Below are 26,480 nucleotides of genomic sequence, written 5' to 3'. Positions count from 1 at the left end.
CTTTTAGCCTTATTTTTCTGTTCGGGGAGCCCTGTTTCTACCGAACTTTTTACACCCATGTTTCTTTAATGGTTCAACAAAATGCTCATGACTTTCCTCCCCAAATCCGATTTCTGGCAGGAGAATTAGGGAAATTACACCAGAGTGAAACTGCCAAAAAATGGTACTTGCACAACTAGGAGACTATTCTGTAGGGCATATTTCCTCTTCTACTTTATAAACTTAGAATGTCAGTTACCGGGAACAATTTTGTGTTTATGTTCCTTGGCACATAAATATTAAACAACTTAACATAAAAGAGTCAAGGAGTTTAACATCAGGGAGCTGCCATCCCTTCCCCTGGGATGCATAAGCAACGGTACGAGTGATATAAATCAGGAGAGAAGCGGAATGGTGAAGCCAGCCCTTTGTTCTTACACTGTGTTCACTTCAAAGCATGAAGAGGCAGGCTTCCTCCCTGACAGGTGAAAAGCCAGGTGCAAGGAGTTTTGAAACTAAGGGCTACCAGCCCATCTGGGAAGGATGTGAGGAACAAGGATTACACTGTAAGAACATGAACCACCGGTACCAGAGACACTTCCAAGACGACACTTACCCTTTGTTAAAGCAACTTCTCCAAGGAATTAGCATAGTCTATCATAGTCTTTAAAATGTTTTCAAAAGTTCCAGAAGAAAATGTGCTGTGCAGTCTACATACATTCAAGTGCATTTCTTAGAACACGCTACTCTGATGCTGACTCCTAAGACCTAGTCCATACACAGCAGATTCCAAAGCACTGTTTCAGAGAATACTCTTGTTCTTGAATTTTCTTATACGTGAAATGGTGAGCTGTCAATGAATTGGTCACTGGCCACCTTTAATTATAAAAAAATGTTTTTGTTGCAATGGTAATTAGTGAAAGAGGGTTCATCAGCATATTTCTACGTATCCTTAATTCCTCTCACACATTTCCAACAGAACACTACTCTTGGAGGAGATGAGAAAAGACACAGTGCCAACACCAACTTGCTCTTCTTAGAACTCTGCTTGCAACCCACCTCTGCACCCCCCCCAACCCTCCCAGTACCACATAGGATGGTGTTCTCCCTTAAGTAAAGAGAACCCAGAAGAGAAAGAAACTACTATTTATTGAGCAACTGCTACACACTAGAAACTTTTAATCCCCACTGCAACTTTTTGAGGGCACAGATATGAGCCCCATGCTGCAGATGAGAAAAACATCTTCGGCAGCGTAGGCCATTCATCAGTCCAAGTCTCAGCATTATTGAGACACAGGTCTGACTCTAAGTACCTATCCTTAGTCCCCTGGAGGGACAGCACAGAAGGGCAGAGGGGCAGCTGGGAGGAGACTGTGTAGTCTTCTCCCACCACATTCTAATTACATTCATTAGTGTTGACAAGTTCCTCATTTAAAGGTCTAAGACCAAAATGGAATGACCACAGCACTGGGAGCCAGAAGATACACAGCCTCATTCCAGCTCTGCCACCTACAGGTGATATAAACTCGGGCAAGTCATGTAATCCCCCTGGGCTAGCTTCTCATCTGGACCTAGATGCTTTCAGCTCCACCACTCAGTAATCTATAAAGATGCCATGTCCCAACTCATGTTTTCTCAAAGGTATCAAACTACCTATCTCATCAGAAGCATGAAATACCTTCTAGAACCTTCTAGAGGAGGACAAATAAGAATGACAGCTGGTAAGACATAATCAGGCAGTCCATGGGTAGTCACTAAGGTCAGACCACCAGCTTTGGTGCCCTCTGTGGCTGAGGCTTGTGGGCTCAGTACTGTCTCAGATCTCAGCAACACCCTGTGATAGACCACAAATGCTAACCTCGAAATACGTGCTTTAGAGGGTCTTCAAAGCATATGCCATAGGAAAATGAAATAACAGGAAGTATCCTAGGCTTGTCATCAGAAGGCAGAGACTCTAGGGTCAGCTCTGCCAGCTACCAACTGAATACCCCCAAGGCCCGGCATTTTCCGCACTCGTGACTCAGTCCTCATTGTTACATGGCAGAAGCTGCATTCAAGTGTCTAAAGTCTCTCTTGGAACAATGAAAGCTCCTTATGCTACCAAAGCAAACAATCCCAATTCCAACCACAGCAGGAGTCTGTTCATAGAAAACGAAGTATAGAATCAGGTTATCATCCCTCATCGAAAATTCTGTGGGGATTACTAAAGTGAACCCATCAATTGTAAAATGAAAAAGAAAATTGCAGTATGTTTGAACAATAGCATTTCTTTGGAGAAATCAAGAAATTGCATACACTGTTAACTTATTGATCCCCTTTTTCTCTTACTTTGAGGTTTTGCATAATCATAGCTGGTTAGAAATGGAAGGATAACAATATGTCAAGTGCCTAAAGGGCAATTAACCCAGCTCTCAAGGGTGTGAGTAGCTCATTCAATAGGTTACCAGAAGGGTAGGGTGCCCCCAGTTTAACGCTGTGGCTATAATGCAAATTCCCAGAGTCACAGATAAGCAGAGCTAGCTTCACATTTTGCTTGTAAAGGTGATCCAGAGTGAGCTTCACTCAGGATAGACAGGCCTGTAAGATTAATGGCAGTGTTAACATAACAAAGCTGTTTCAGCCAAACCAGAGGTGTCCCCAAGCACTCTGAGCCGAACCACAGCAGAAAAGATTAAATCAGACTAAAAATATCAGCAACCTTGATGAAATGAACTGAAAGGATTTAGAATATTCCAAGGGCAATATGCCAAGATCACGTGAGACATCAATTTAATTTCCTATGCCTCTGGGATCCTAACCCGACCTTCACTGGGATGAACGATACACAGTGTTCTCCAAGGTCTCTTTTCCTCTGGTCTAACTTGTGCATTACATTACTATTTGAGTCCCAAAAGTTTGCCATAAAATTGGACAACCCTAACAGCATGTTCAAACTACTTCATTCAAGAGTATGCCCCTGAAAACAGATTAACCAATAAAGGAAAAGCTGTCAGACCCAACACGCCACTCCCATTGGTTCCTCACCCCAGGGCCTGAGAGCTACGTGATTAAAGAACACACTGGGCTTTAGGAGCCTCCGCCCTGTCCCTCTAGCTAGCACTGTGCTGAAGTTTTCAAGAGGTGAGGCACAGGCCCAGAGAACAATAGAAGGGACAATTGAACAAAGATCATGCACACTCATGCCACGCCCACTCTCAGGCAGCGATTAGTCCCAGTCCCATGGCCAGAAGTGAAGGCTATCTATCTATCTGGACCAACTCCAAGTCTTCCAATCAAACTTCCATGAAAGCTTCCATTCCACAAGTTCCCTGACTCTGCCCGATCAAGAGCTAGGGTAGGTATTAGGAAGACAGACATAAACATCAGTCTGCAGCCCTGCATCAGTCCCATGGGGCTTGAAGCTGCTTCTGGCCAATAGCTCTAGGACCTGCCAGCTTTAGTCTAGGTGCCAGAGCGAGGACTACAATCTCTGGCTACAGACCTTATCATCCAGCTGTCTGTAGAGACTGGAGATCTCCTCATCATACTTCTCCTTCTCCTCTGCAGAGATGCCAGACACAACAGGAGCAATATTGTCTATGATGGGGGTGTTATCACAGGGCTCCAGGGTCTTCTGGTCCTTAGCACTGATCTGTTCATCCTCAGGCACAGCTTCTCCTGCAAAGCACAAGAGGATTTGGGGATTGAAGAAATTCAGCATGTAGCTCTACAGGAAGAGTTCCCAATTCCTTTGCCACTCCCATGGAAAGACCCAGAGGACACAATACAGAGCTGTTGGAGAGAGTTGGAGCTTGTGTTCTTTCTATTTGACAAGGAAGGCTGTAGTTAATTGACCAAAACTAGTCTAAGGAAGAAGAGGACTATATAATACTCCCTGTCTCATGATCCATCACTTAAGTACACGGGTTCCACCAGCCACACAAGCTCTTAATATAGCTTGCAGTGACATCCAGAATTTTTTGCATACACTTTCCTTTTGTTGGGGAATATTCTGGGGGTTTTACTAGAATCATATTCTATCTAGTGGTTGATTCACAGGGAAACAGACCTCTGAGGCATCCTAATTACCAACTAATTAGGTTACCATTTCATTAGAAGAAACAGCCAAATCGAGGAAATTCACCACTATTGAAGAGAACACTGCAGGGCCATAATCCTTGGAACCTGAGAGTCTCCACATCTGAAGGAGACCAGGGTAGCCCTGGACCCAGGAGCTCTGACTGACATAGCACAAACACACATTCCACTACCATCCTCTCCCCCAGGAGGTCAGAATTAATTGGCTCATCTGGAGAGTTCAAATAGAATAATTTCTTATGATGTCAAGTAGACCCAGGAAAGAAAAAGCAGCCAATCCAGAATGTCGTGCACAGACCCTGCACACCACTTCTCCGTTTGCAGACTAGCACATACCGCTTCTCTGTCTGCAGAGTGGTGGTTGTCGGGGCCTCGAAGGAAGCATTACCAAACTTGACTGTTCAAATTGAGGGGAAAAAGTGAAGTTCTCAAGCTGGTCAGTGGCCAGCCCCAACAAGAAAATCACCTTGCAAAGACAGACTCCATAAAAAGGAATCTATGAATACCATGTGGCCCAACCGAGTCTCTCAAACATCTTTTTGGAAAGCAAATTAAAAACAAATATATTTTCCATCACAATGTTTACCATCAACTTCACACTCAGTTTGTTACAATCAGTGAGTGTCTGCAATGTTCCAAGCCTCACCCAGTTCTTAGCCCAAAAAAATGCATTTTGTGGAAAGTCCCCAGGAAAACTGCCCTAAGACAAAGGCGATTTCTCAAAAACAAAACAAAACAAGACAAAACTGGATCCCCTCATCTGTGGCTTCATTAACAGTATGCATCATGCCTCCCGGAAGCCACCTGAACGTTGTACACATTTATCTCAATATAAGCAAAACACTTTGTGATGGGTTAGCTTCACTGCTGGAGATTTCATCACCTCACCTGATAATTGCAAAATGGTGGGAAGGCCTCCCTGTCACATAAAATTAACATCCAGTGATTTCGTTTTTGTATCACAGATCCATTTGAAGCAAAACCTGGAGTAAAGTATTCCTTTGCTGAATATAAGACTGAGCCAGCCCTTTTTCCTTCTGAAGCTCAACTAGACCGTACTGTACCTACACCTTTTTCTAAAATCATTGACCTGAAACAAAACCAGAATATCAGAGCAGCCTTTGAACTGAACCTGAACCAAATCAATATTTCATTCAGTTCCAATTCCTGGCTTAAAGCATCCATCAACGACCTCAGTGTGCAGAATGGATTCCATCCAATTAAAAGATCTATATTCTCTACGGCCTGCTAAAGCCACAGGCTACAAAAGCAGTACCATATTCTAGTTCCCAAGGGTTTTTGGGTTTTTTTTTTTGCTTAAATATACATATCTATCTTTTTCTAACCACAGATTACTTACACAAAAACTTAGGTAAAGCCCTCCTTCGCCCCTACCTCCCAATTCTGCTCCTTCCCCAGAGAAATGTACCACAAACATTTTGGTAAATCTTTTCTCTCTTTGCGTTAGGACAGTATCTCTAATTTTTCAACTCCACCTGCTGAACTTTGTAATCAGGGCAATCCAGTCCAGCATGAATTTAATCTTGTAGCTTAAGCATGATGCAAGTGAAATTCTTAACGGTACTAGACCAGAAACCAGGCAGAACATTGTCCTATGATTCTAAGCCAACTTGCCCCAAGTACAGAAGCGAGATGCAAACACAGCTGGAAGAGACCCAGTCCCCGTGTTCTTTGGTTCACGTGGCTAAGAGTCAGTGCCACCATGAGGATGGAGTGAGCTAAGGAGCCCAGGGATGAACCCCTATAACCCAGCGGCAAGTGATCCTAAATTTGTTGTCTTGTCCTGCTGAGGAATCACAGCGTCCCTGAGCACCAGAGTTGTCCAAGAAGAGCGCAGTTCATCTAGCCAGCCAACGCTGCTACAAGGCACCCTGAAAGTAATCAACAAACCGCATTACCATCTCCAGAGCCTTGGCAGGACGCTGAGCCACACCGCACCTTTTAACTGATCTAATTAATCACAAGCCCATCTCCTGCTTCACCTCTTGGTTTGCTTTTTTGTAAAGGAAAAAAAATAAATAATGCCTTCAACATGGCATTATTTGAAAGATTAACTTAGTATATGTTAAAAACACAAAAGGTATAATTGTTTCAGGGCCATCTCCTACCCTGTCCTCTCCCTAACGAATTGTCAACTGTTCCGGCTCTGCAGGTATTTTTACTTATTCTGAGATTGTTGTTCCTGAGGTCTTCACAACACCTTTGTGGTTGTAGCTCACTTCCAAAAACAAAACACGATGTAGCGACGCAAGTCTCTTTCAGGTTTATTTTTATTATTACTAAACCAATATTCGAAACCTATAGCAGACTTTCTGGTTTCTCTTAAACAATTCTACGAACCAAAGCATCCACATGTCCCCTACAAAGCTACATCGAAACAAGGAGCTCTTCCCAGTTTATATTCCAAAGGTCAGGCAGTCGGGATTATTTTTTACAGCAGCCGTTCGGGCCGAGAAGAACAAAGCAGCAACAAGCAGAACAAAAGCAGAGGCATCTGTGGGAGAGCACAGCTCCTGTCCAGAGAGGAACCGAGAGCTGGTTTCCCCAAACACCACTACCCTTCAAAGGACCGAGGAAATGACTTCCAGAAGCGTCCCTGGTAACTACACTGTCCAGCTCACAAACACGTCTGGGGATTGTAAATTCCCAACACTATGCGAGACCTGACACTAGGCAATCTGTCTCCATGGCAATCTCACCACGTTAATCGAGAATATTCCCCGCACTGCAGTGGACTGAGTCTCCTGAGAAGCCCCCATGAGGTGATTACGGAACGACTGATTGTAACAAGGCAGACAGCTGCAAACAAAGCCCAGAGGGAAAAAAATGTCCTAAAATCTGGTGGTGGGGGGCCGGAAAAGGACCACCAAATGATGAGGCACATCTATTTTTATTTTTACTTTTATTCCCTTTTTTGCATTAAAAGCAAATTTCTCTTAGTTCATGCCCTGAGGCTTTATACCTGCTGTCTATAGGGAAAGAGCTTATAATACTGTAAAGCATCTGATTTTCTACAATGAAAGCTCCCCCCACTCCCACTAGAAACCTCTCCCTTCTTTAAATAAGCATTCTGGCATTTCCTATTGTCAGATGTAATTACCTTTAAGGACTAAAAAGATTTGTGTGTACACAGGAGCATTCGCTTGGAGCACACCTACAAGGTTTGCAGAGCATTTTAATTATAAAATGAAAACCTCCTGAGGGCATAAATAGCATTTCTACAAAAAGTAAAAATCCATCAATTGCAATAAACAAGAATGACAGACTAATCAAAAATACTCGTTAGGGCTATTAGTTAAAAATTCTAAAACAGGCTTTTTGGTTTTTTGTTTTTTCAAAAAAAAAAGGGAGAGAGAAAACCATTAGACTGCCAGTAATTCATTAAAATTTCACACATGAAATAGCAATGAGCTAGTTATCCTTTTCATAAATTGAGTCCCTAAAGCCTCTGGAGAACATAGAAAGGTAATTGCATTCTCTCTGCAAATCCAGGGGCAGAGATTTGCTGGTCACTCACAGCTTCCGGCAGAAACCACAGCAGATCTGGCAAAGGACGTGCTTTCTTTTAATACCAATTAAACAGGCCCAGTGGCGGACCGAATGGTAGGTAATTTCTATATCAAAGAAACTAAAAGGAAATCTTTAAGTTGCCAGATGGGTAAGAGCAGCTGGCTACAAGATGTCATTATATAAATGTGAGGCTTAAAAAAAAAAAATCATTCCTTTATAGGATTATTTTGCACACAAATAGCATCTCTCACCCTAGTTCCTAAAAATATTGTAAGCAGCTTAAGACATTCTCTAATCCCTTCTAGAGTAATTTTCTAATAAACTGGTCACCCAGGATTCTGAAATCTCTTTACAGTCCTGACCTCCTGAATTGCCCCCACCGTTCTCCTAGCGGTCAGTATTTCTATTAGTGCTTGGCTGTGCTCTGGAAAGAAGAGAGCCTAACAAATCAAATCTCAAATGAAACGCTAACTTCTGAGCTTCTACTGTAGTCATGAATCCAAAGGCGGTGGGGAGGGGGCAGCATCTTCGATACCTTTAATGCTAAAATAGCAAATTGTGTGTGAGCTATCGAGGCCACTCAATCCCAGAAAGCCTGGGATCAGACTCCGGGTTGCAGATTTAGCCAGTTAGGGAAATCAAGCCTGCTGGCCTGGCAGGTTTAAATTGTGGAGAACAAATCTGTTCTAGAAATGGCTGATTTTTCCACGCCCTCCCAGTCTGTGTTGAAATAATTTCTTTGCATGACTTCAGCAGATGGGGTAAATCTACATCCATTCTGTTATTTAATATATTTAATTATTCAAGAGACACTGCAGATGTGCCCAATTGTTGGGTCACTTCCCTGCACTTCTGACACCTAGATTTTCAGGGCCCCCTTTTCTGACTTAAGCCCCTGTAAAATGGGATTGCTTTTTAAAGGACAAAAGTCAAAGTATCAGGAGAAGAGGGCATGTGTAAAAGCTGACTTCACAGCACTGCGGAACTGTGGGCCCATCCCCCTTCTGAGGGTCATGGCCCTGGGCCCTCAGCCCTCCCTCCCCCACCTCCCCATCAACAGTCTTCCGGATGGACTGGGGGAATGGGGCAGGGTGAACTGGGAGCCATTATTCACTCTGAATCCAACTATCTAAATCCATCCCCATTTATAGGATTGTTCAAGTCCTTTCCATGTATATGACGAACAAACAACAGAGCTGGAAAAAAGAAAACAACCCTGCTTCTGACAACTGCCCACTCCATCTATCTGTCCTTAAGCAAGTCGGCTGAACAAAATCCCTGCGGCTGAAGCCGCCAACAGAGCTTCCAGATTCCAAGGACTGTCAATTGATTTCAGCCCACAAGATGTCACTAGCAGATTGTACTGGACAGGTGTTTTTCAGTCACTCAACACCCATTCTCATTTCAGCACCGCAACTTTCTTGTGAGGAATCACCTCCCCCGGCGCGTGCAGGCTTGGTCAGAGCGCACAGCAGAGGGCCCTGGGCTTCCTCAGCCGAAGCACGCCACCAAGCACGGTATCTCCCTTCTCTCCTGAGCCGCTGGGTCTCGAACAGATAATGCAAGGAAGGGAGAGAAAACTCGAGAGGGGACTCACGCCAGCTGTGGCCCCTGAGGAGCCTTGCGTCTCCAGAGCAGCCCCAGCTTTGCCAGATGAGGCTGGCTGCTCGGCTGTTCTTTGGTTCTGGGAGTTATTCACAGACTTCACGTGCTTTCCTGTTTTGTTTAAGCAGGGTGGATTCCTGTCCCTTGCAACCCAAGGAGCCTGGCACTGGGGGGAATGGAGTGGCTCTCCTTATGCCTTCTTTGTAAAAACAAGGCATGACCGCCCCTTAAGCCAGCATGCATATGCCCTGAGCCTTGCCTTAATGCCAATGGCAGAAATGAATTAAGGCTGGGTGTAATTATATACATTACCAGTCACCGGCCATCTTCTGAGAATCAACGTTCTACTAGGCCCAGAGGAGAAAACTGCCAGGCTTACATTTTGAGGTAGCCCATGAAGCTACAAGGAGTTGAAAATTGGTAGCGGTGGGGGCCTGGGGCAGAACTAGCCTACGGGCATGGAATAGGGTAGTATTTCACAACTTCTGAATGACTTTGGGCAGGGAATGCTCTCTCCTGCCACACAGTCCCATCACCACCCACTATATTCACTTCTTCACTTTACATGGCCTGCCGGGACCCAATCTGCCATTGGGACGTCGTGTTCTTTTACCTTTCCAGCTCCTTGGTCTTCCTACCTCAGTCTACAGAACAGCACAAAGGGGAAAGCACAAGCACGCATACACACGCACACTTCTTCTCAGCCCCACCCCTTCTCTCTTGCTCTTCCACAGCCGGAGTAGAGCAGCCAAACTCTTAGAATCATGAGCACACCATGAAGGGTAAACCTGTCCTTCCCAGCGGAGAATGCACACAATGGACAGAGCTGCCTTGCGCTGTTCAGCCCACAGGGTGGAAACATCAACGCCCAGGATTCGCTGAGCTGAACTCAGGGGCTGGAGCCAATGTGTGTGTCCAGTTTCAAAAGAAGCCTGGAAATACCCTGCCACTTGGGTTTTAGTGGAGGGCACCACCTCTTCTCAACTTCACCTCTCAAAACCCCAGCTCTCCAGTTGACACAAACCAGCCGTGTGCTTTCGTGACTATTAGGAATTAGGCCTGGTGCACGGGACCCTGCTGAGGAGCTTCTAGTCCCTTCTTTCCCGGTGTGGCGTTTTTCAGGCTCCTCTAACTGACCTAAACACAAACCACTAGGGCTGTGTGCAGGTTGCACAGACAACCAAGGGACAAGGAACCTCGCAGTCGGTTCTAGCCTGTCAAAACCTCAAGGGCTGCTCAAGGAGGAAACGCCCAGCTTAGGCACATAACAAAAAGCCGGGGGCGGTTCTGTTGTGTGTGGACGTCGAGTTAGTCCTTGAGATAGTCCTTCACTCACGGCTGTTCCAAGGACCAGCTCCAAGATGCCTCTACCTGCCTCACTTCCAGCCTCAAATTTGTATCACTGAAGGTGGTTCTCTACATTTGAAAACTTTTGTTTTCGGAAAAATTATCTTTTTTTTTTTAAAGATTTTACTTATTTGTCAGAGAGAGAGAGAGAGCGAGCACAAGTTGGGGGGGGGGCGCCCAGGGGAGAAGCAGGCTCCCCACAGAGCAAGGAGCCCGATGCGGGACTCGATCCCAGGACTCTGGGATTATGACCTGAGCTGAAGGCAGACGCTTAACCGACTGAGCCACTCAGGCATCCCCAGAAAAATTATTTTTAAAACATAAATGTTAGCTTGGGAGGACAGGAGAGTTCTCAGATCCCCTTCTCTATTACATTCACTCAGTGATTATAAGGTAATGGGGGGGGGTCTCTCTCAAGACTCTCTCCCTCTTTTCTTCCCTGCCCTCTCTCTGCAGAAGCCCTCACCCCTGCCTATGCCTTCATGTACTTCCTAAAGCTCCGCTCACATTTCTTTTCCTAGTTCAGCCAGTGCCCCCGAGCTCCAGACCCTTAGACCTAACTTCTTAGTTGACGTTTTCACCTGGATGTTCCACTGACATCTCAAACTCTCCTCCTTATCGCCCTTGTCTTCAGGCTGGTTCTTCTCTGGTGTTTCTTTTTTCAGTGAAGGGTTCCACCCTCCATCCAATACGGCAAGCTGGAAAACTTGGCACTCTGTCTCTGTATGGCCAGCTTCTCACCAAGCCCTGCCGATTTTACCTGCTAAATACCTCTCCGGTCCATCCCTGTCTTTCCCTTTCCATTGTCCTTCTCTCTCAGTTCAACTACTGTAACCTCATCCCTGGAAGACCATCCTTGTTCCTGACCCTCCTCCTACCCTCTCCAGTCCATTCTCCAACACAACCAACAGAGCTTCAAAAATGCAAATCTTATCATATGATCTTCAGTTGAATATCCTGGAAGGGCTTCTCGTTGCTTCCTAGATAATAACCAAAATCCTGAACAAAAACCGTTTAGCTCTGCACAGGGCAGGCCAGCCCACCCCTCCCACCCATCTCAGACCAGTACTGCCCTGCCCCAGCTCGCCATACTGGCCTTCCTGCTGCCGCCCCCTCAAGGCTGCCCCTTGGGGAATGTTGTAAACATGGCTTCCTCCACCCCAACCCCCACTTCTACCTTGCTGCTCCCAACTGCTCTCTTTCTCTCAGATCTTATTCCCTAGGTTGCTTACCAGGGGAAACCTTCACTGACTTCTCAGTCAAGGTCAGGGCCCGTTATAATAACTTTTAGTACCTTACACTTTCCCTTTTTGGTATGCAGCATAGACACGTGTATTGATTGTGGCTGGAGTCTGTCTCCCCCACCAGACTGTAGGCTCTGTTAGGGCAGAGAGACCATGACCACCAACAGCTCACCCTTTCCACCACTCCAGCAATGGATTAGTCAGATGCTTACAAAACATACATCTATGAAAGCCTATCATGTGCCAGAAACCATACATGAGTTTTCCCAAATAATTACATAAGGGTTCATGTAGGATCTCACCCTGCGGGACATGGAAAACAGTGTATTTCTGAGTAGATCTGCAAGGTGGATGAAGTGGGACAAACAATTAAAATGATGCCAAGTTAAAAGCCCAAAAGCAAGGGGAGAGTGCCAGGCAGGAGGGTGAGTCAGGCAAACAGGGCAGCGGGCCGACCCTAGAGGACAGAGTTGGTGGAGGGATGGAGAATTGCAGAGTGAGAGCTTGGCAAGGGACGGGACAGAAGAGAAAACCACGAGGCTAGTTGCCCACTGCGCAATGTTCTAAGGCCAGTCCCTCTCCCTGTACCAAAAGGCTTTACTGAATGTTCCAGTTGCCCAGCAGAGAACTGACCCAAGAGGATCCCAGAAATAGAATAAAATTTCATACGGCCGCTCCCCGCCTTGCCAACCATCCCTCCCTACTCTCCTAACTCCTGCCAAATTGCAAGGAATCATCCACCGGCCCCAGGTGCTGAATTATTCAATTATTCTAGCAGCTTTCAAAACATGTGTGCAGCTAGGAAATCTCCCCAAAAGAAAAGAGTTATGTTATTTAGGCTACTAGGTCATTTCTTGAACCTCTCTTGAAGCCTGCTTTGCTTCACAATTGTTTTTCCATTGAATAGTAGGTCACTGGCACCCCACCTTTCCTAGCAAAAAACAGTGGCAAACACAGACTCACAAGATGATCTGCCACTAACTCTGCAGTTACACACAGGCGGGTTCCGCCCCCATCCTGCCCAGCAACCCCCTATGCTTGCCCGAGACACTGAAGTCTACGGCAGTGACTGAAATACGTAGTGGACACAACAGTGAACAATCTGAATCTCCAGCTCTCCATATGCCCCTACACACCCCAACCTGCCTATTTCAGTTAAAGGGGGAAAAAAAAAAAAGGACTTCTACCTTCTAATTCCATCACAATGTTAAAATTTCCAGAATAATCTGTCTGCACTTGGATCTGGAAACCCCTCTTCAACGCCTCACCCACAACCCACCCACCCAGTGTGTGTCAGCTCTCTGAGATATTTTCTTTGAGTAGAACAAACCTAAGAGAATGTTTTTTGGGGGAAAAAAAGAAACAGTAGTCACGAAAGAAGCCTGTAAGACTCCATTTTAGCACAGTGCTTCTTCGGGAGACCTCTATTTCTGGCTCTGAAGAAGCAGAGCATGAAGATCAGTTGGCCCCCCCAAAAATGCAAATATTTGCCAGAGGTGACTTTTAACCCCAAGTCAATTATAAAACTCACATAGGCGAGAACGACATTTTTCATTTAATCAAAAGCAGTCTGAGCCACAAAGTGTCAGACGCTGTCCTCTCAACCTCAAACATGGCTACCAGAGAGAGTTACAGTAACAGACAGAGCAATATCTCATTGGAAATAGATTAAGGCAACCTTGCAAATAGTCACTTGACCACACTAAGCACACCTATCAGCCAAGTGACGGGGTCAGGCCGGGAGCTGTGTCAGGCAATGAGAAAACATGACTCATTCACACAGGTTGGTGCAAGGCAGGACCAAGCTCTGCCATCATCCCCTCCTTCCCCAGTGTCCCAGTATACCGGCTTTCCCAGGAAAAGGAAAACACATTCATGCCCCATTCTTCCTCACCGTTCTTCCTTACCATTTCTCCACCTGTTTAGCTCTAACTCCAGATGCTGGATAACATTCTTCAGAGTCTTGTTTTTCTCTTTCTCTTTTTCGTATTTCTTCTTCCATTCTTCCGCTGTCAGTTCCAGGTTCACAGAGACTGTATTCTTGATGGTCTTAGCCCTGGCGTCAAAAACAGAAGGGAAAAATTCTGAGAGTAGCTATTAACATTAGCTAAATCATGAACACAATTAAGCCTCAAATGCTTTCACATCTGAAGACTGGGACTGCGGAAGCCGAGGGACCCTGGGACCTACCACCTCCTCGCTGTGTTACTGGCACCATTGCCCCAAAGGCTAAAACTCACCGTTCCCTTTTCCCCTTTCCCTCCTGTCAGTATAAATGCCAAGGCTTTTCCCTCAAACTGTCTCCCAGGGCCACCTCTTTCTCTGTTCCCCCTGCCACCATCTTAGTCGATGTTCTCAGCCCTGACTTACAGCGATGGTCTTTCTCAAGTATTCTGCATCCTCCTCTAAGCATCTCCCATGGCCCTGCCAGGTTCATCTTCCTAAGTAAGTTTCCTTTCCATCTTAACATTTATGAAACACTGGGGATATACCGAGACAACGGAGATAAAGTCTACAGCCTTGTAAACCTACAGTTTCTCATACCAATAAACCACAGACTGAAGTAATGCAATCAGTTGTTTCTGTTACTCACATTTGGTACCTAGAATCATCCCCGATGCATTGAACACATGTCAACACGTTTCCCAGGACAGGCGGGTCACTTAATGGCTTCAGACCAGCCAGGTGAAACCAAGGCTCCCCACTGAGCCCATGCGCCCGCCCCCCCAATCACAGGCAGTTGTCACCATGTAGGAAGAGAGAGCCCACTACTCTCAGTTCACCCCACGTTTCAAAGAAAGTTAGCACTTGAATATTTTTATTTGTATCTCCCAGTTTCAAACAATTTTCCAAAATAATGTGTGGGGCAAACAAACATGTCTGAGGGCCACCATTTTTTCACTCCCAGATAAGAGATGGAGTGACTTTCTAGGGCATACGGCCGGGGGTGGAGGGTGTGATGCCACAGTGGATGTCTGGACAGTTACTCAAGGGAGCAAGTGATGAGGGCAAGGGCAGTGGCAGCTCTAGCTAACACCAAAGACAAAAGACATGATTCATCTAGTTACCTACAGAAATGAACACACAAGCAGACTTGCCCAACTAAAAAGGAAACTGACCACGACAGAATCCCACTTATTATTTACTTCTTAAGAAGGCGAAAACTTCATTTAAAAATGGGATATCCTGTTTTATTTGCTCTTCACTCTTCCATTTTAAACTCCCACAGGCTCTTGTACTGTCATATTTGCCAGCATTATCTGATGTGTGATTCAGGTTAATTACTGTTGTCATGAAACGACATTTTGGACATGATTTCTATTTCAGTGAGCAAAATTCACCAGCCCCCACCAGGGCTACAGATGTCATTCCAAAAATTAATTCTTAAAGCAGACAACTAAATAACCCAACTGTCAAAAGAGGAGTGAAATGATTTCAACGTGAGACTCTGCTTAAGAATTAGTAAAATTCTCCCTTGTTCTCTGTAGCTGGAGGCCTCTGTCCCCAGAAGTGCTTCAAGTCTAATTTTTCAAATAGCAGCAATTTTCTTACTACTTCCAGTCCGTGCCAGCTTGACACTCTCACCTCGCCTTCTAACAGCCGCAGGTGGCACGGCTGCCCCTTGGGACTGGCACGGACACGGCAGCGTGCATTATCACCTTAGTAAGTCAGAAAGTGACACATAACCTATGGCTAAAATGCTTGTGGACATTTAAGGGTGCGCTTTGAGGCTACTAGTCTTTTTACACCATAAAGAGTCTCTTGATGATTTCCAAGGATACCACAAAGAGAAGGATAAAGCCTTCATGCTATACTCAGGCAGGTTTAGCCAGAAGTAGTGTTGTGAGCAGACCCAGCAAGGTATCACTGGTATAACTGGTCCGCATTCTCAAAGTTCTTTTAAGCTGTCCAGAAAATTCTTTTTCTTCCACTTTCATGGTGATCAAGTTCCTGGCAGGAAATAGATGGCCCATTCAAATTGCATAATTTGGGAAGAGTTTACTGAAGATATGGGAAGGGCGCTGGGGGATCATCACCATGTGTAGACTGAAGGGGGCACAGAGACAGGGAGCTATAAGAAGGTGGCTGCCCACTGGCATCCGTAACAGCCTTTAGTCTGGGGACACAGCCAACCCAAAGTGACCCTGGAGGGAAAGAGCCAAGAACTATACCCTGACCTCACTTTCTTCTCTTCTCTGATCCCCTGTCCATGTTCCTTTCTATTGGCAGAACCTAACTTGAAGCCAGAGACAAGACAGCACTTGTCCAAAGAGGTCACGGTCCCAGGGCCCAGAGCAGAGCAGAGATGGTACAGAAATGACCCACAGGAGCATTTGGAAGATATAAAACCCACCTCTCATTCGGAACTCAGAACAATGGTGGGAAAGCCTGTCTCAAGCTACTGCCCTAGACTTCATTTTAGTCCCAAATGGGACAGAACATCATGCCTTTCCATCCACTAAATGTAGAATACGAAGAAACCAGCCAACACTGATTGGAAAAGATGTCAATCCTCCTCAGAACTGTTCTATAGATTTTAAATAATCTCAAATAAAATCCCAGGAGGTTTTGCATGGGTGTTTAAAAATTGACAACCTAATTCTAAAATTTGTAAGAGAAATGCAAAAAGGCCAAGAATAGCAAAAAAAAACTTTGAAAAACAAAGTTAGTGGATAGAATATCAACACTTATTACACAATCACAGTAATTAAAAGTGACCGAATAGTCCAGAAACTTTAGAATAGAAACAGAATGGCGGCACCTGGGTGGTGCATTTGATTAAACATCCAACTCTTGATTTTGGCTCAGGTCAGGATCTCAGGATCATGGGCTGGAGCCCTGTGTCCAGCTCCAAGTTCTGTGCTGAGTCTGCTTGGATTCTCTTTCCCTTTCCCTCTGCCCCTCCCCACCCCCGCCATCATGTGCACTCACTTGCGTGCTCTCCCTCTCTCTAAAATAAATAAATAAATCTTAAAAAAAAAAAAAGAATAGAAACAGAACGGATCGCCTAGAAACAGACGCTAACCTACAAAATCATCTGATTTATGACAAGGTGCCCATACACATAGTGGGAAAGGATGGATGGTCCTTTCAATATACGGTGCTGGGGAGGGAAGGGGTATGTGTGACCTTTATCCACTTCCCCAATACCTTATAAAAATTATATTCTGGATTGTACACATAAATGTGAAAGGTAAAACAATAAAGCCCCTAGAACAAAACAAGAGAATATCTTTAAGACTTTGTGATAGATAAAGATTTCTTAAATAGGACGTAAAAGTAAAGATAAATTTGACTTCATCAAAATTAAAAAAAAAAAACCTCTCTTCATTAAAAGTCACCATCAAAACACTTAAAACATAAGCTACAAAGAGGGAAATGATATACAAAATACATGTATCTGATAAAGCACTTGCCCAAAATAACTGCTATAAATCAATGAGAAAAAAGCAGACTACTAGTGTAAAAACTGGGCAATGATTTGAATAGGCATATACAAAAGAAGTATCAATAAATACCCCCCAAAAGGGCACCTAACGTCATCAGCCATCAGGGAAATGTAAAATAAAATAACAATACCTTCATCCAACGGAATGGCTAGAAATTTTGAACTGATAATCTCAAGTGTTGGTGAGAATGTGCAGAGATTATAACACTCAGGTGCTACTAGAGGGAGTATAAATTATTCCAATCATTTTGGAAAACTCTTCAGTACTATCTGCTAAAGCTGAATATCTCATATCTATGAGCTAGCAATTCCACTCCTAGATACATAACCAACAGAAATGAAGACAAATGTTCACCTAAAGACATGATAACCAATGGCCTAGTAACTTCATTTATAATAGCCCCCAAATGAAAACAATCTAAATATCCATCAACAGTAGAAAAGATACAATATATGCTATAGTCATAGAAAGAAATATAACTATGAAAAATGAAACTACTACTACGCTTAACAATGTAGTCAATTTTAAAGATACAATGTTGCATACAAGAAGCCAGACACAAAACAGTAGTGTATGTTATTATTTACATAAAGTTCAAAGACAGGCACTAGTAATCTATGTTGACTTAAGTCAGGATGACACTTACCCTTGAGAGTTGGGTATTGATGGGGAGGGTACAACAGGGAGGCTTCTAGGATGCTGGGTGATGGTTCTGTGTGTATTTGTAAAAATTTATTGAGTTGCACACTTGAGTTTATGGATTTTATTAAATGTATGTTATAATCAACAAAACAAAAACAAAAACAAAAAAAAGTTAAGAAAAATAAAGTGATATAGAAAGAAATCAAGTCAGAATCAAGAATTTCTAGAACATGGAATAAACCAGAGTCACTAAGAAAGATACCTGAATCTCTGTGTCTGGAGTTATTCCTTCTAAATAGAACATTCTATCTAGGATGTTGAAACCAACCTTGCAATGTGGAATAAAGAGTATCTCAGTCTCTCAATCCCATAAGAGACTGAGAGTAAAAAGATGTTGGGCATCTATAATTTCATTTGCTCTTTACCATGAACTTCAGAAAAATTTACAGACTAGAGGAGCCTAATCATTAGGTCCTATCTAATTGAGCCACTCATAATTCCCTTTCCTCCTGTGTAAACGCTCAGCTCATTGCCATCAGGGTGGGTTGGGTAGTGGTCTCCACTGGTTTTTTGCCTTGTCCACTTTAGAGCACATCCAAGTATCTTCCAACTTTCATATTCTTTGCTCTTTTATTTTGGTTTTCCATATGCTTGCTAGCTATAATCACACTAAACAGCATTACATCTGGACTCCGTTCAAATACAGTGAATCAACATGGATCCTGAGCATTCAAGGACTGCCTTATAGACACAATTCAGGGACTCGTGAGCACATACACGTGCATTTACTCTTCAACCCAGTTGCCGAAAGAATTTCAAGTAGTTTACAAGGAAGCAAAACCAACGGGACAGCAAATAGAAATGCTCTTAAGGCGGTTTTTCTGATTTTGCCTATCTGAAGCTATATAGCAATCGCAATACCACCCAGCCCTACAGTTCTGGGATATTACCTCCCCCATATAGGAAAACAAACCAGTCATCTTCAGGAGCCTTACTCTAGCCATAAATTTACCGCTCACTCATCATCTTCATACATGAATCTCACTGTGACAACATTTGGTTAATCCCAGTGTGACCTGATCACTCCCAAAGGAACAGAGAAGTGTCTTGAGTCTTCATTCCCAAACACTCTCAGGTTTTTCAACCAGAGCCCCCAAGCTGTATATAGAAATAAATGCCTATTCCAGAAGTTATATCCATAGCCGACACTGAGCAAAATCCTAACCAAGGCTACTTGGGGGAAGACCTTAACTAACGTCAGGTATATACCCTAACGGCAAGTCCCGCTCAGCACTAATGAGCCAAATCTTTAGGGTACGGTCATCAGGGTTTCTGTTTTGCAGTTTTTCTTTGTTTCTGTTTGCTTCAGAGAGTCAAGCACTGCTTAAATAATATATGATCCAGACTTGCCCCAGATACAACATCCTCCTCTCCCCACAGGAAGGGAACCAGGACCCAGTTTTTAAAAGATCTCGATGCTAATGAATGTTAACCACCTTTGGAAAAGAGTGTTAACTGGGGTGCCTGGGTGGCTCAGGCAGTTAAGCATCTGCCTCCAGCTCAGGTAATAATCTCAGAGCCCTATGTCAGCCTCCCCTACTCAACGGGGAGTCTGCTTCTTCCTTCCCTCTGCCCCTCCCCTCTCCTGTTCTCTCTCTCTCTCTCTTGCTCTCAAATAAATAAATAAAATCTTTAAAAAAAGAAAGAAAAAAAATGTTAACCACCAGACCAAGCACAGCAAAGAGCAAAGGCCACAGTACCTCTTCCACCGAGATGGCCATAGGAAGACAGAAAACGATTCTTTTAGACATATTTCACTGAGGAGTGAAAGGAAGACTCTGCCGCCTTGGCCTCGAGCATTCTATTTCCTGCTCACAACCTCTAGGTCTCTCTGTCACTGAATTTGCAGTTTACATGTTCGGAAGCATATGTCCAGACATCTAGGACTGCTGACCACGTCCATCTCTACCACCGAGGTTAAGGTCCCATGCGTGGCAACTCTACAGGCATTCTCAGAATTTGGCACTTAAATCAAGCCTTGTTGAAGAGGGGATGTCCTAGAACTATTTGGTTCACATCACTCTGCATGATAAATCCCATCCCTACCCAATTCCTCAATAATTGCCTATACTTGTACTTTCAGACCATAGTTCTAAATCATTTACATGCTACATATCACCAGAATTTCTTCTAATTACTTTGACCTCCCTGGAAGAGCCAGAAAGATGTTTGTTCTTGGTATCTTCCTATCTTTTGTTTTCAGCATTTTCCTTCCATTATACCTTACATCTTTGTATTTATCACATGACTGTGGGGACCGGAAAGTCTGAAAGCCACAGGGCAGTTGACCTAAAGTCAACTGATGGTAGGTGTCAACCTCATCTACAGAAAGCTTCATAGCAACACCGAGATTAGTGTTTGATTAAATAATTGAGTACTACAGCCTAGCCAAGCTGACACATAAAACCATCACAGCTTCTAATGTGTTCTGAGTCCTAGTTCCCACATAAACACCTAACCTTCTTCTGGAAACGACTGATGCAAAGTGCCTTCCTATTTCCTGGTGAGGCCATTTTCCTTGCTTGTGAGTGGGGGGGTATAAGGAATGAAAAATTAAAAGCTCTAAATTTTGTGCCTTTGAAAAGCTGTAGTCTCCTGAGAAACACCGAGAAATGACAGATTTGGATGAGGATTTGGCACCTGGTTATACCTCCATCACCCACAATTTATCTCCCTCCAAGAGCAAAAATTAACCTTATTGGTGTTTCAGCAACAGGCACTGCAACAGGGGGTGATTTGAGTTTTTTTCCATTTTATGTCAAAAGTATAGCCAAGGGTCTCCCTTGGCCTAAGTGCTCACTCTTACCCTTGCAGATAACTTGTTATCATGCTCTGGTGACATGAGTGTTGCATACACACCACTCAGGACTAACTCAGCTTCCACAAAACTGAACAAGAGGGGGCACAATTAAAAAAAAAAAAAAAAAGTGCATCTCAGAAAAAGAAGAATGTTACTTTCCCCAAATTACCAAGTCTCCTTCTACATACAACATACAAATAAAGCCTTTGAATTATTCATGCTAGATCAATCAAAACTCTTGGTGTCAAAGATATGCTGATTCAGGCCTACTCCAAACTGATCGGTCTGCCCCCAGGGGGCCCTGTTTCCCTCATTACTCCCCCATCAAGGTACATTAAATAAGCTTCCAAGATAATTGAGTGATTCGAGTTCATACTTCAAAAACTTACAAATATCCTTTTCAAATAGTGCTATGAAAGTACTTTGGAAGAGTAATTAAAGACTAAAAAATAAAATGCTGGAAGCCAAAAGGAAAAAAAATCAATGAAAATGCTCTAATTTGCGTATCTTATCCCTTAAAAGCAGGAAGTGTTCTGTTTTCCCACAGTTCAGCTTTTTGACTGTGGGCTGCCTAGAAATTCAAGTGTCCCCTCCTTAATTAGATTAAAAGCTCTTTGAGAACACAGAAAATGGCTTCTACTTCTTACTAGTACAATCCCGGGCACTCAAAGGACCAAAGGACACAGGTCTGACCAAATAGAAGAGCCAGAATTCATCACTGAAACCAAGAAATAAACAGTGTGTATTTTTTTCCTTTTAATTCCAGTACTTAATCTAGAATCCTAAAGAGTGTTGACTTGGTAGGCTGCCCTCGGGCATTTGTAGACTCCATCATGTTTCTCCTGCTTCAAAGGCCATACTATTGTTTTATTCAGAGCGTCAATAGAGTAAAATAGCCCAGCAACAAACATGGACTTGCTTCATGTCCTTGAAAGAACCACATAGGAATAAAGAAGGAACCTCATACAGCCCTAAGGTCTGGCCACCCCTGCAACAAGAGCATAATGAACACTCGTTACACTGAATTTGAGATGTGCCCAGCAGTCTTTTCTGAGTTCAAAGTGCTTAATCTCATTAGCTATCAGATACCACGTCTAACTGATGTTCAGACTCTGTCTGCTGTGTAATTGGGTTCAATGCATATATTTAACAATAAAGCAGGTATGGGTCCCATAGAGAAGTTAGATGTCCTTGAAGAATCCATTAACTAACTCAGGGATACAGGGAGAGGAACAAAACCTCACACCTTTCTAATTATAGGGCGGAAAACACACTAGATCTAAACCAGACTTCTGGACATAATGGTGTCACAGTTCAACACCTACCCTAATGTTCTAAGGAATCCTGAACAATAAGCATTTGATTCATCCATTCATTCATTGGATAAGCATTGATTGAATGAACCTCTACTGTATACTAGTTGTGCTGGATGCTTGCTGGGATGACTGACGTGGGTGATAAACCCAGTCCCTGCCCTCATGAAACCTAGTATTCAGATGACTTTCTGATGAAAGATGGCAGACAGGGCACCTGGGTGGCTCAGTCAGTGAAGCGTCTGTCTTCAGCTCTGGTCATGATCCCAGGCTCCTGGGATCAAGTTCCATATCTGGCTCCCTGCTCAGCGGGGAGCCTGCTTCTCCCTCTCCCTCTGTCCCTGCTTGTGCTCTCTCTCACTCTCACTCTCTCTGTCAAATAAATAAAATCTTAAGAAAAAAAAAAAAAAAAAGATGGCAAACCAAACTATTCCAGTTGAAAAGATCAGTGATATTTTATTTTTATTTCCTGGAATCCCAAATTAGCATCAGTATTTCTCTAGTCTTTAATTCCAGAAACTTACTTCTCACTCTACCTCACTCAGTCTGGCCCCTTCTCCCTGAGTCTATTCCATACATTCCGTTCCATTCCGTGCAGTCCCATCCATTCTGTGACCTTCCCAGATGGCACACTGTTGAAGATGGAGGCAAAGGGAAACCTGCAACCACTGAACACCTATCACATGTCAGCCCGTCCCTGTGCTAAGTCAAAACTGAAGCAACTCATTAATCCTCCCAACAATTCTCAGAGGTAGGCATTTGAGTTCTCCCTACAGACGAGGACAGAGAGGCTCAGAGAGAAGTAAACAAGAGAGAGGAATGGATCAGTAACAGAACTTGGCTTCAAAACTGGAGTTACTGACCCAGAGGCCCGTGTTCATCGAGGATCCTGATCAAACAGCCCGCAGAGAAGAGGCTGTGGGTCAAATACTACAGCCCCATCCTACCTCATCCTACACGTTTAGTCATTTACTGGCTATGTGGGCTCGGGTGCGGCACCTCACGGCTCTGAGTCCAAGCCTCAATGTCATCCTCTGTACACAGGTGAGATAAGAAGTGCTATGAGGATTTGACGTTCCTGGCACGTGCCGGGCCCTAGATAGAGATCATGACGATGCTGACGACTGCCTCCCTAAGGTCAGAAGGAAGAAGATAATCATTTGGACTTATGCTGAGACTCTTCCTATAGACAGCTGCAAGTGCCCACGCACAGCAGCAACCTTGAGACAGATAGCCCATGCCCCAGGACAGCTCTGGCTGGCAACGATTCAGATTATTTTTGCAAGTCAGAAATTTTTTTAAAAGAAATGTTTCCTCCATAAATGCATTTGGTGCTGATTTGGTCAAACATGTCTTCGGAGAAAAATGGTAAAGCTTAAGATGAAGAAACCAGGAAAGACAGGGCAGGCAAGGTGATCGCCATCGTATTCTGTGCTTCCCATAAGCAGATGCTGGTTTCTAGGTGTCCCACGACCCTTGAGAAAAGTAGGCGTTATCCTCCTGGAATCCACTGACCTAAGCATTTCACTATTCAAGGAAGTGATCTGAGAAGTAAAGGACCCAAATCCAGTTTAAAAAGATAGATTAGTTCCACAATATTTCAACGTAATTATTATTTATTTAGACATCCCACAGGTGCCATGACTGCGTAATTCTATGTTCTGCTGTGGGCTCAGGAAATGACTGGGGTTTAATGCAGTTTAAACAAGGCCTAACAATTTCCCATGTGGCATGCCCACCCCCATCTGTCCTTTCTCTTGGCATCTTAAACTATTTCTCAGGCATGACCACACAACACACTCCTGGAAGGAAGGCAGGGAGAGAGCTTTGTGCATCCATCTACAAATAAGGCAGGTGAAGCCCACAGAGAACTGGTGGCTTGTCTGAAGACTGCACAACTGTTCAGAATTGAAGGGCACGGATGGCACTGAAACCTACATGCTGAACTGGCACCGAGGGGCCATGGCTGAAGGAGGTGGGCACTGGGCAGCAGGTGGGGCTGGGCAGGAAGGGCAGGAAGGTCCACACTAACGCACGCACGTGAATGTTGTCTCAGGATTACCACACTGTCCTGCTGCCCACCTGTTAGTTCTCAGAGATCCTGGAAATCTCATTCAGACATTTCAAAGGTGGGAAGATAGCTGCCACCGCGCCCTCTCCTGAGGAAACACTGTGTACCTCCCACTCCCAGGGTTCCTATAAGGATTTCCTTTGCCACTTTTGTATTTATGCAACTACTCTATATTCATCCAAGCTTCTGGTTTTTCTATTAGCAACTCTGTAATGGCTCCCAAATATTGGAGTTAAAGGTAGCTATCAGTCTCGAGCTGTACGCACTTGAAATCCTGTAAACCTGGGAGTGAAACTTAATTCCATGAAGAACAAAAGCAATACTCCACTGAAGAACCAGCAGTCATATCTATAATAAGTTTAAGCATTTTTAAGAAAAATATCATACCTCCGATTAGCATATATCTGTGAATTCTTTTAAGACATAATTATTCTTTTGGCCTCAGTGAACGATGCCTCAAATTTACACGCAACCCCTGCTCAGTGCAATTTCATAACAGACTGACTGCCCCTCCCTCTACTTCCTCGCTGACACTAGACCCTCACCACTCACTCCCAATATGGAAGACCTAGCTCAGAGCATGGGAGCGAGAGATCACACCCACCTTTGCCCAAACATCAGTGTTGACTTGGTCTCAGCCTCATTGAAGACAGAGGGAGAACAGCAAATAACGATGGTGGTTCTACAGTTCCCACCCAGAGAGTCCTGAAGAATCCGAGTCATCTTGCTGTCCCGGTATGGCACGTGTGTTTTCTATTTAAGAAAAGAAAAAGGATTGGCTACTACAGCCATCGCCCATTCAAAAAGAAAGCACAAGCAAGTTAGCGATGGGGACACTGGGCTTAGAAACATGTGTAAAATAAGAATTTGTTGCCAGGTCTTTGGATTTGGCCAAAGTTTAGAGTGCCCAGTCTGGCACCTGGGTCGGAGGAAATTAGCATCACCATTCATACATTTTAATGCACTAGATCTCCCAGCAAGTAGGATGTCTACAGCCAGGATTGCCTCTGTTCCTTTCTAAAGAAAAATAAACTAATCTCTGGGATACGTGGGAAAGAGACTATACAGACCCAAAAAGTAACTTCTCATAATATCATTTAATAGATGGGGACAGGATCACTTACTGTCCCTTCTGCCAAGGCAGAGATCACGTTTCCAAGAGCAGACAAAGATTTATTGATATTTTTGGCTTCATCGAGAACAGCTCCCTCGGCACCAGTCTTGCTGACCTACCAGAGAGAAGAGAGAGCAGTGAGCTGCACAGGAGAGCAAAAGCACAGAGTAGAAAATTCCAATTCACAGGAGGGCATAGGGCTGGGGATTGAGGGAGGCGGATGTGAGTCCTCCTGGAACGCAAGAAAAAATAAAAGTAAGTAAGAATCACGGTGATCAAACTTTCCCTTGTGCCTGAGGCTGGGGATTTGTTCTGTCTTGTTGTCATTTTCCTCTCAATTAGGTTTTAGGGGAATGGCTGAAATGCCCCCAGTGGTGGAGCTGCAGATGCGTCCCTGGGGTACATCCATCCTGGGAAACCAGGCTCCACAAGCACTGTCGCTACAGGAAAGCTGGGGCCCTGCAAGCCTGAGCCACAGCCTCCTCACTGGAGGGAGCCCAGGGCGAAGCCTGAAGCGAAAACACTGTCCTGGCCACGATGAATGGACATACTGGGAGACTGTACATTATGAGCTCTGACTTCAGGCAAAGGACAAGAGGTGGTGGGAGGTTGTCCAGACTCTCTGTTCCCTGCCTTACTGACTCCCATTGCAAGGAAAAGGGGAACGACCGTCCAAAAGGACAGACACTTGGGGGCATCAAAGTCAGAAGGTGCATGTTACATTGTGGACTTGTCTTTTCTCCTCTGCAGCCAGAGGGACCACATACAGCTCCTCCTCCGCTGTGTTATTCCTGGCAATTTCCTGCTGAGAGCATCTGCTCTAGGTAGAGAGCAGTTTACAGATGCTAGGGAGAAAGGGAAGCCAACGTGCTCCCTGGCTCGGCTGGCTGGACAAACAGTGCAGGAGGAGCAGCTGCTCTCTGAAGATAGGAAAGCAGGGAAATGATCGCAAACTGCGCCAAGACTGATGGCCACGAGGAATAAAGAAAGGAGAGACTCCAAGTGATAGAAACGAATGCATGTCCAGGGGGCAGTGTTTTCAAACACGATACTCATCCCTCTGAGAACTGTGTGTGTACAGACCCCACTGCTGACAGAGAAATAATACAGCTGATGGGTCACCAATAAGAACAGCCTATTCACACAGAGTTGTTTAAGGTGCTTTCATATCTGAGCATCTTAACTCCATGAAATAGGCAAGACAGGTACAACTGCCTTCCATTTACAGACAAAGAAACTTCGAGCTC

The 26,480-nt window shown here is 44.4% G+C and overlaps 1 protein-coding gene across 2 annotated transcripts in view; it reads right to left on the bottom strand.

Annotated features, from left to right (window-relative positions):
* The window catches only part of KIF5C (kinesin family member 5C), a 149,719-nt gene that overhangs the window by 47,815 nt on the left and 75,424 nt on the right, over nt 1–26,480 (bottom strand). For both annotated transcript variants that reach the window (XM_026492823.4, XM_044381604.3), the window contains exons 9-12: nt 25,244–25,348; nt 24,724–24,872; nt 13,691–13,839; nt 3,461–3,636 (exon numbers count right to left, since the gene is read on the bottom strand). In XM_026492823.4, coding sequence (XP_026348608.1) covers nt 3,461–3,636; nt 13,691–13,839; nt 24,724–24,872; nt 25,244–25,348 — 579 coding nt within the window. The remainder of the gene's footprint in view (nt 1–3,460; nt 3,637–13,690; nt 13,840–24,723; nt 24,873–25,243; nt 25,349–26,480) is intronic.

Source organism: Ursus arctos, unplaced genomic scaffold, assembly GCF_023065955.2.
Source record: "Ursus arctos isolate Adak ecotype North America unplaced genomic scaffold, UrsArc2.0 scaffold_1, whole genome shotgun sequence".
NCBI classification, from domain to species: Eukaryota; Metazoa; Chordata; class Mammalia; order Carnivora; family Ursidae; genus Ursus; species Ursus arctos.
Note: the sequence above shows the minus strand (reverse complement) of the source record. Positions and strands in the feature narration are given on the sequence as shown.